Source organism: Amphiprion ocellaris, chromosome 7 (genome assembly GCF_022539595.1).
Source record: "Amphiprion ocellaris isolate individual 3 ecotype Okinawa chromosome 7, ASM2253959v1, whole genome shotgun sequence".
Lineage (NCBI taxonomy): Eukaryota > Metazoa > Chordata > Actinopteri > Pomacentridae > Amphiprion > Amphiprion ocellaris.
Window position 1 is genome coordinate 5,217,361 of NC_072772.1, and position 10,100 is coordinate 5,227,460.

Genomic DNA, 10,100 nt, shown 5'->3' on the forward strand with positions numbered 1-10,100 from the left:
CACTGAGGTCATAGAAGCAGGGTGAGTTGTGTAGTAAAAGTTTAACAAAGAACAAAATTATTGACTGGATCAAATTTATGATAAAAGAAACTTGTAGGGGTCGTTACTGTTTTCTTTTAAGTCCACCACGTGTAATGTTGTGCATGTTTGAAACTTTTTAAATGCGCATTTTGATCCAGATTTGACAACTCCTATCTGCTCAGCCCCTCTGCTGCTGGGAGGTGAGGTGGGTGGGGTTAGTCAAATTAATCTGAACATATAACGCCTCTGAGCCGCCCTCGCATCGTAAACTGCAGAATGTGGAGTTGTAGTCGGGTTGGTAATCTGCCACACTGGATTTGAAAGCGCGCAGGACCAGAGGACAGGTTTTACGCACGAGTCCCGCCCGCGATCATAAGCGTTTAGCAAGCTCGTAATAGAGAAGGAAACCTGTTCTCATGGTGGGTGCTTCATTTCTTCGTCGAGGAGTAGTGTTGGCTGTTTGAATGACACCTCCAGTAAACATGGATTACGGACGGACCATGGCCCCTCCGGTGCCGCCCCATAAACCCAAAGCTGCCCGGCCAGGGCAGGCGCAGGAGCGGCTGCTGAAGTGCGTCCTGCTCGGCGACGGAGCGGTGGGCAAAACCAGTCTGGTGGTCAGCTACACAACGAATGGCTACCCAACCAAATACGTCCCTACTGCATTTGATGACTTCTCGGGTAAGTAAAGTCAATATGGTGCTTTTTTTTCGGTCATAGATTGTAGACAGTATGAAAAAATGTTTTCCACCACTGATAACTGAAAAACTGAACAAATTCAGTGTAGTCATGCAGATTTAGATTGGATTCTCGGATTCAGTTGAGGTTTATCAAGTGAATTAAAAGTATTTTAAAAACCTATTTCAACTGTAGAATCTTAATTCACATTTTAGAAATAGATCACTTCTGCCCACCTCCCTGCCACTGTCACTCGTTTTCACTAAACTCTTCTCCAACTCTGCATGCCTTGAAGCACTAATTCTCCCCCACCCCACCCAAATTCTCCCATTTCCCCCTATTATTCCACTGTTATGATAGAAATGTTTGTGTTTCCTGTTATCTGCCTTCCATCGGTGTTAATGTACATGAGGTGTCCTCCCAGGTTTCCCATTTGGCACGTTTCCACTTTCCATACAGTCTTACTAGTCCCAGCAAGCTTTGCTTTTGCAAAATAAGGAGAGAGAAGAGAAGGAAATCCCTCTAAGTGGGTGTTTTTTTTAAACTGATCAGGTGTTGGCCTGGAAAAAAACACACCTGTGACCTGCTGATCACCTTTATTGATTTATGATCGATCTGTCCCTCTAAAGCTGTCTTGTAGAAATATATATCCACAGGTGCGCACATCAGCTGTTGCCTGCAGGGTGCAAGATGAACTGATAGAACTGATGTACAAAATGACACTTATCATGATTAAAATGTATTTTATACAATTCTTGACAATGTCTCTCACTAAAGTAACTGGTCATCTTGAGTGTTTTTGTCATTAATCTTCTCCGAAATTACACTGATGAGCGGTAAAGGTACAACTTTGCCAACACAAATCCCATAAAACACTCGCTGAGAACATACACACACACTGCCTTGCTGGCTCAACCATCCCGTCCTGAACAGAGAGCATCTCTGGTTCAGGGGTTTTGGATTGCACAACTCTGCCTATTGTTGTCAGCCTTGACCCGTGAGCCCTCTCCTCTATACTGGAATGGACACATCTGTCGCAATGGCTCTGAGGCAGAGATTGTCTTTCGCTGGCCTGACAGAGACTGATTGTGCAGTTGGGGCCACTCAGTAGTGATGATGTCATTTCTCTGTGCCTGAAATCACAGCGTCCCCTTGAAAAACGGACTTTCTGAGCAGTTATGCAACGCCACAGGTGGCAGACATTCAGGGAAGCAGGGAGCTGGGGAGAGAGGATGATAAAAGGGGTGAATTTTAGTCCAGAGAATCAAGGCAGTATCAGATGTCAGGTATTAGGAAATGATTACACAATGGCAGCTCTCTCTCTCTCATTTTCCTTTCTCTGTACGTCTGGTACATCACAGTGTCATGGTAGCTGTCCTACTGCATGAATAGTTCCAGCAAACTCTTTGATCAGGTGGCATGACCGACCACACACTTTCAGGCTTGTTGTAAACGTTTCCATGTGCCTGCTGCTGCGTTATGTTCGATCTTCTGAAAAGAATAAACGGCCCTGTAATGAAACTTGCTGTAACATGACTCATCCACTTTTTCCAATCTGGAAATGAGGCCTGTTGGAAGAGAGGCACTGAATAAACAAAATCTGCTTCGTTTTTTACCGCTGCCGCCACCCTGCCATTAGACAACCTTGGCGTGGCCGCTGCCAAAACACAGCACAGAACAAAGCTCACCAAGCGGTCTGAGCGACAGTAAAGTGTTATGGTCTCGACAGTAACTGGCAGAGTGGGTGGGCGAGACAGAACAGGCCGTCTGAGAGCTGGAAGAGCACAGCAGGGGGTCTTTGTGTTTTCAACTGGCAGCCTTTTGTTTATTTCTGAGAGTATTCTGGTGGGTCGCTGTGTGCGTCAGCTGGGGCCTTATATACAGTCTTAAAACCATGCTAACAGCTGTGACTTATCTTCTCTGTCTGTTTCTGTGTCTACAGCTGTGGTTCAGGTGGATGGAAGCCCGGTTAGACTGCAGTTGTGTGACACGGCGGGACAGGTGAGTTCTGTTTGCACACAGATTGCGTTACCATTTGGCACCTTATCTGGAGGTCTCAGGATCTGCTACACTGTCATGTTTCATAAGATGTCACCTTGATGTTTAGTTGGTCCATTACTTTGGTTAAACTTGATATATTTCAACAACATTTAGACCATCATGACTTCATTAAGGAGTTAAGCAGAAACATTTGCCTGCTGTAGCCTCCCATATGATTTTCTGTCTATTCCTGTTTTATTTCATTATAAAGTGAGAATCTTTAACTGTGGCTGTTGATCTAATAAAATAAGTCATCTGCAGACCAAATGCTGAGTACTTATTTAAGGTCATTTTGACAATTTTTGGTGTTTTACAGATGAAATAATTGACCACTTGATTGTAATTTGCTTACTATGTAATATTGTTGACTGGTTACAACCTAACTGTTCTGTCAGGCACACAGTGGTGCACAGAGTTCTCCAGGTAAATTTATTGACTCATTATTATGTCGTTAGGGCAATCTTGGAAGGAACAGGTTGTGAAACAGTGTTTTCTATTTCTCTGAGGCACGAGTGGCTGTTTGATAATCCCGCTCAATAGAACCCTGCCCTGGGAGCAGCATATTTGACATTCACAAACGCTGCGAAGGCACTGCCAGTTGTACACAGAATCAAAGACAGTTTGGCCATAAAGTGGAATGAGGCATTTGAACAAAACCCTCTAATGCGTGTAAAACCTCACAGCGTGTTGCAAGCTGCACACAGTGGTAAAAACTGCACACACACGCACACACACAGGCAAGCTTGGGCAAATATGGGGAGATAAAAGTCGACAAACACTTACTGTACTGATGCAATTTTAGAAGAGGGGAGCTTGTGCCAGAAACAGGTCGGGGTGTGCCCTAAAAAAAAAAAAAGAAGTAGAGATGAGAGAGACAGAAAGACACAGAAGTTCTGGAGAACGATGATAGCAGCTGCCGCCAGAGCCGATAAACAAAGTTGCTCCTCACTCAGAGATGTTGATATGTCTGTATATTCTGCAGATGGACCTACGTCATCAGATAGCAAAGCACAGCCAAAGCTCGTGTGCGAGACTCATAAGCTGATAAGTGTCCACTGTGTTTGCTGGGCTTCAGAGCCACATGTTAGCGGTTGAAGTTGCAGATTGTTTCTGCAGATTTCAGCTGTGTTTTAAGATCAGAGGGAGCCGGTTTAGGGCATTGTTTAGTCAAGTAAGGAGTAGAAGATGTGCTGGGAAGGAGTGGGTTAAAGGCAAAGAAGGAGAGGTTTGTGTCAAGTTTCTGCCAACTTTAATCTGCCTGCTCAAGGGTGTGGGAGGTCCTTGTAAGTTAAAGCTGTTTGGCTCCAAAGTGTTAATTTAAGAGATTTACTGCAGATGATAGAAATGAAAGGGCAGGACTGCTGTATATTAGCACAATATAAACACTGTTTAGACAGTTTGTTATTGAACAGTTATTGGCACAATTCCCATCTAGTGCTTGAGTGTGTTGAAATACATTTGTTACTGGTTAGTTTGAAGTGAAGGGAAATAATTCCAAATGATTCCACAGACATTAAGCTCTTCCTTTGTCTCTCCGTCAGGATGAGTTTGACAAACTTCGCCACTTCTGCTACAGTCGGACCGACGCCTTGCTCCTCTGCTTCAGCGTCGTCAGCCCGGCCTCCTTCCAGAACGTCTGGGAAAAATGGGTCCCCGAGATCCGCCGCCGCTGCCCTCTGACGCCCGTCCTCCTCGTGGGCACCCAGTGCGACCTGCGGCAGGACGTCAAAGTGCTGATCGAGCTGGCGAGGCGGAGGGAGAGGCCGGTGCTGGAGGAAGATGCCAGAGCACTGGCGGAAAAAATTGGGGCGGTGACGTACGTTGAGTGCTCGGCGCTGACGCAGAAGAATCTGAAGGAGGTGTTTGATGCAGCCATCTCTGTGGGGCTACGGCAGTCTGACCGGAGGGTGAGACGGGAGAGAAAGGTCCACAGCACGGCTGATAAGATGAAGATGCTGTCCAAGTCGTGGTGGAAGAAGTACGTGTGTGTCCAGTAAGCGAGGGAGGAGATTACCTCTCTGTGACTGATGTGAAACTGAAACTGCTGATTTATTTGGAGGGACTGAGTTGGATGTAAGGACTTGTTTTTACATTCACATGGATTTCCCCAGATGAGCTGATCTGAATGACTTTACTTCAGTGGAGCAGCAGCTGAACAGAGTGTGCCTGCCTGAGCTGTGTGGTGTCTGTGGGTTTGGGATGGTTTCACTCTGACCAGAAAAGACCCTTTGTTGATGCCTAAGAGACAGAGAGCACAAGGCTGTAACCACTGTCTGCACCTCAGAGCCAGTCCCTTAAATATGACTGTGACCAGCATGCAACCAAAAATTATGGCGCTAATAAAATGTTTATGGCACATGGACTGCATATCATAACGGACTTATCCAAAGGAAATGTGAGCTGACTTGGAGGGGAAGTGTAAAGAGGGTGACGTTGAATACTAAAAGTATGCTTCTTCTTTTTTGTCTAATTTGGTTCCCTTCTTTAGCAAAGCATTAAATTGTATGTATTCTACACTGTAATTCAGACCCTAAGATTTGCAATAGATCTAGTTTCATTTTTGACTGATTTCAAAGCATGAAGTTAATGCAAACTGATAAGCTTAAAACCCCAAAATCAAAGATGCAATTATTCTACTGTTAAATCCAGTCCTGCACCTTTTTTTCCTAAATCAGAAGCATCTACAAGTCAGATGACAACTTAAGAATATAATCTGTAGCTTGTTGGATTTATGATAACTCTTTTTTTTGAGATTACAATCTAATGTATATGAGTATAAATTTTCTATGGAATCAGTGACATCTAGAGGATGTGTATGGCTGCTTTGAACGGTATATGAACTGCCATAGTTATCTCTGTGCCACATGGTGAAGTGTTGATACAGCTGTCACACTGTTACTCAACCACATAGAGATCTATTAGCTCCTCACTATAACACATATACTACAGTAAATTGACACATAGCATTAATAGAAATAACTTATAGTGAATAAGACATCTGCTGTAGTTTCAGTTGTTCACTTTGCCCAAAAAGCTTCATCTGGAGTGTTAAAGCCAACTTTTTGTTACTGTTACAATATTGCATCAATGCATAGGTGGTGCCACTGAACATTGCACTTATCACACACAGTCCAAACACATCACTGAAGTCCTGCCATGCAATGGCCTTTGGACCAGTGTTGGAGTGGAAACTTTAATAATCCTGTAAAAAACTGGGTGTCAGAGCAGGTAAAGGTCTCCTGTTCTCTGCACTACACCATCAGTTTGGATGATCACAGGGTCTTTTATTGTCATTCTAATCAGGGCCTTAAACAGATAATTATCCATCTTTGTCGGTCAGTATATCGGAGCTCTCTTCTCTTTTGAAATGATACAGTAAATGAGGTGAAATCACCAAAGAGACTGATTCTGTGTTTGCTTCTTATTTTTCAGAAGCCTGTCATTCAGCTCTGTCTATTTATCTGTTCCTTCTGGGCCAATAACTGATCAAAGAGCGATGCAGAGCAGATGTATGAAATATCGTATGTCGATATGATTGTTACATAGTATTCATTTATGATGTTTGTAATGCCATCAGGATAAGCCTTTATGTGCATATATAAGTGACTCAGTCGTCGGCTGTGCTGTCCAACTCTAAATGGTACTTAACAGTGTGAGTGTTTCAGTTTGTGTCTGACTCTGGCATGAGAAAAGTTTGTTGAGCTGTATGAACGGAATGAAATAAAATGTGAAATATTTAACCAGGTTTTACTGTTCACTCTTCCATGGAAATACTGTATGTTATCTTGACAATCAAGCAGAAAGAGAATGTTTCTGAGGTCAGTGGTTGTTGGAGTGTGAAGAGGTATTTTCACTGTTCTTGTATGCTTTATATGTGTCAACAAAAGAAAAAAAGTGGAGGAACTTGGCCTAAATTCAGATGTTTACATCCAGATTAGGCATTCACACCTACTGAATTTGTTTTTGGTACCAAGAAGAAGGACATCACACACACAACTACAAAAAATGTCAAGGATGGCCAAGATTTATTTTCACTGCAGTCCTTTTAAAGCCAAAATATTCAATATATAGTCCACTGCCTTAATATTGTCTGGATGTAAATGAGGAAGTATTGTACCTAATTGGCTTAAATTGTGAGAAAACTCCCATCATGCTTTGCTATGTATCATGTATTGAAGAAAACTGAAAATTTCTGCATTCTGACTAGTGAATAAATCAACAAACTGTCTCTAAAATTAACCTAAAAACTATATTTTTATGAAATTGGGAAAGAGTTAAACTCTACTTCAAAGATTTAGCCTCAGAGGTTTTGTCGGCACCAAGACTTCTAACTATGCAAGATCAGATGATTATAATTGCCTGAAATAGGCCTTTCCTCCTATTCATAGCCGCGCATCTACACCACAGTATATAACAATGGGCAGAGAATGACAGTTAGCTTGGTATCTTGTACTTGTTTAGAAGCGCTAATGATAGGGTAGACGGCTAAAAGGGAGTTTTGTGTCGTCTGGCAGGCTGCAGATGAGTATGTTGTCCAGCCTCAGAGCGGGTGAAACTCAGGCAGGAGTGCTGCCAAGTGGTCTAATTATGATAGTCAGGATGGCTCCACTTTCTACCAAAGTTTTAGCAGGAACCCCCCGTTGTTGTGTCTCAGCGAGGCAGCCACCTTGTGAAACGTCCTGTGATTTAGCATTGTGGCTTGTGTAATGTCTACCTGTCTGCTAGAAGCGCACGTTATTGTCTGTGGCAAGGAATCCTGAGCTGCCAGTCATGAAGCCAACAAGCAGGAACCATATCAGGGGAGGGGTCTGCAGATCTCTCACATTTCACTGTGTTTGATTGTTTTTACTCTGTTTCCAAGTGTCTGTCCACTAATTTAGACTAGACTGCTCAATCCAAATACCGAAACTGTCCCTGAGGTGGTAAAGTCAATAAATACCCCACTGTATAAACCAGGCGAGCTCAGTGTAAAGCAAACATAGGTGGCGGTGTTTGTCTAACCAAGTGTCAACAAAAAAATACGTCAGCGAGTCAATATCACCAAACCCTTGAAGACAATGGAAGTCATTTGGAATTGACAAAATATTATCATTTAGTGGTAGTCTGACTGTATGCACTGGAGACGTTTCACAATCACAGGCTCATGGAAGCAAACCAACATTTCAGTGACCTTTGTGACTTGATCTGATGGCTTCCAGTAGGGGAGATACCGGGTTCAGTCCAACAGAGCTAATCAGTTCTTGTCCACCGGGAGTTCTAGCTGTCATTAATGTGATCAACATGACTACAACTGCTCATGAAGAACAGGTCCATGTAGATAAATAGAGGGTGTATGTCCAAATTTCTCAGCACAACCACTTCAACGTAAGATAAGTTTGGACAATGGCTACAAATGAAATTCTATAAATAATTTTTTATTCATTTAACAGGTCAACAGTTTCTCTACACATTATGGTTGGAAATGTTAGTTTTTGCCAGCATAGTTAAAAGTTCAATTCAACTGAAGTCAGAAAAAGCATCAGCTCCCAGCATACAAGGGTACTTCAAAAAGCCTCACCAGAAAACATCACAGGAGAAAGATTTTTCACTGTTTCCTTTAACTTTGATGCACTTGGTCCACCAGTGTGTAAGCTTCACTATCTCTTCGTGAAAGAAGATTCCATCCTGAGCCTCCAGATTCTCCTCAGTAGCATGCATGACCTCATCATCACTCTGAAAATGATGATCAAACAAGTGGAATTTCAGTTTGGGGAACTAATAGAAGTCAAAAGGGTGCATTGTCGTGGAGCAACAGCACTACAGCTCAAGGCTTTCCTCACTCTTTTTTCTCTGATAGCTTCAAACATTTCAGTTCATATGGAGAATGAAGTTCCCTTGTAAGTTATTTCAAGGCACTTTGCATCGTAAAATGAAGATCCTACAATATTATATTGTCAGGAGGAACCCAAAGATTCCTTTTGAGCAAGCTCTTTGGTGAGAGTGAAAAGAAAAAGCATTCCTTTAACAGGAAGAAACCTATGGTCAAACCAGGCTCAAACAACTCATGAGAGAGCAATATATATTGGGAAAGTTGATGAGGCCTGTAACTGCTGGAGCTTGGTCATCAAGGGTATGAATGCAAGGAGAAGTATTTTAAATTCTATTCTAGATTTTACAGCATTTGGGATCAATTGGAGGTTTTTCAGAGAGTTATTGAGACATTGTCTTTTTTAGTGTCTTGGTTGATGAGAAAACTGATACAGATCTTATATGTGTATCTTTAACATGAGTCTTGAACCAGCATTTGGTTGGCCTAGCTTAGCACAAAGACTAAAAAGTGACAGAAACAACTTTAATGGATCAACAAAATCCTAGTTTTGGGGGTTTTGTTAGCTATGTATATCATATAGCTGTGTCCCCTGTTTACAGTTTTTGTGCTAAGTTAAGCTAATCGGCTCCTAGCTAAGCATCATATTGAATGGACAGACAAGAGCTGTGTCAATCTTGTCATCTACCTCAGCAAGAAAGTGGGTTTTCTAACATGTCCAACTATTTCTTTAAGATATAGTTTTAAGAATGGTCAGAATAAGCCTGAAATAAGATGTGTGTTATCAGAAAACAAATACTCCCCTTCATGCTATCAGATTCAAAGAAGCATTACTGTAGTCTCACTGGTAGCTACTCTTTTGGATGGAAACAGCTTCAGATCCCTTTTACATTGCAAGGTTGGGTGAGCTAATGGTGCGAAATGGGTGGCCCAGTCAACTGTAGCCATCTTCAGTTGTAAAAACTGAAATGGTCATTGAACTTTTCAGTCCTCTTAACCCTTTTCATTACATAACTTCTGAGAATCATTTAGGTAACAAGTGAACTCTGACTCCACATGAAAGCGCAGCTCCGTAATCAGTTTTGATGTCTTAAAGTTGATGAAAGATTTCTCTGGTACCCCTTAGATAATTGCCTGCATAATGACCAGAGCTCAGCCCACAGGGCGGGATTACTGAAAGACATTAACCATGTTAATCGGGTCTGTGGGTTGGGAAGGGATCCAACCAGTGGACTGTGGTCCACTTTGTACATTGTCTTTAGGATTAACTATTGCTCAAGCTCTTGTAATGCGATGCAATACGTCTGGGGCCCTGATTAAAAGACACCCACACATAAATTGAGTACAGTTCATTATTCTTGACAGAAATCTGCGTTCAAAGTATGTTTAAGACCTCAGTGTCTCTCTCGTAACCCTCCTGTAACAAGTTTCCACAGTGACTTGATCGCATACGCTCACAGAGCTTCAAGTGTCAAGTGCTGAGTCTCAGTATGATTATGACAAACAGAGAAATAAGGGTTGAGAAAAGTTCAGTGGGCTTGAAATGAGAGCTGAG

At 42.4% G+C, this 10,100-nt stretch overlaps 1 protein-coding gene across 1 annotated transcript; it reads left to right on the top strand.

Annotated features, from left to right (window-relative positions):
* Nucleotides 1-273: 273 nt before the first annotated feature.
* On the top strand, nt 274-6,479 carry rhoub (ras homolog family member Ub). Its single transcript, XM_023285611.3, has 3 exons — nt 274-702; nt 2,642-2,700; nt 4,281-6,479. Exons 1-3 carry the CDS (start codon nt 486-488, stop codon nt 4,734-4,736), a joined length of 732 nt encoding a protein of 243 aa, XP_023141379.1. The 5' UTR covers nt 274-485; the 3' UTR covers nt 4,737-6,479.
* The last annotated feature ends 3,621 nt before the right edge of the window (nt 6,480-10,100 follow it).

Coding starts and splice junctions, on each gene's coding strand:
- rhoub (XM_023285611.3), top strand. CDS start 486: ATGACACCTCCAGTAAACATGGATTACGGACGGACCATGGCCCCTCCG. Junction 703..2,641: donor TGCATTTGATGACTTCTCGG/GTAAGTAAAGTC, acceptor CTGTGTCTACAG/CTGTGGTTCAGGTGGATGGA. Junction 2,701..4,280: donor TGTGTGACACGGCGGGACAG/GTGAGTTCTGTT, acceptor TCTCTCCGTCAG/GATGAGTTTGACAAACTTCG.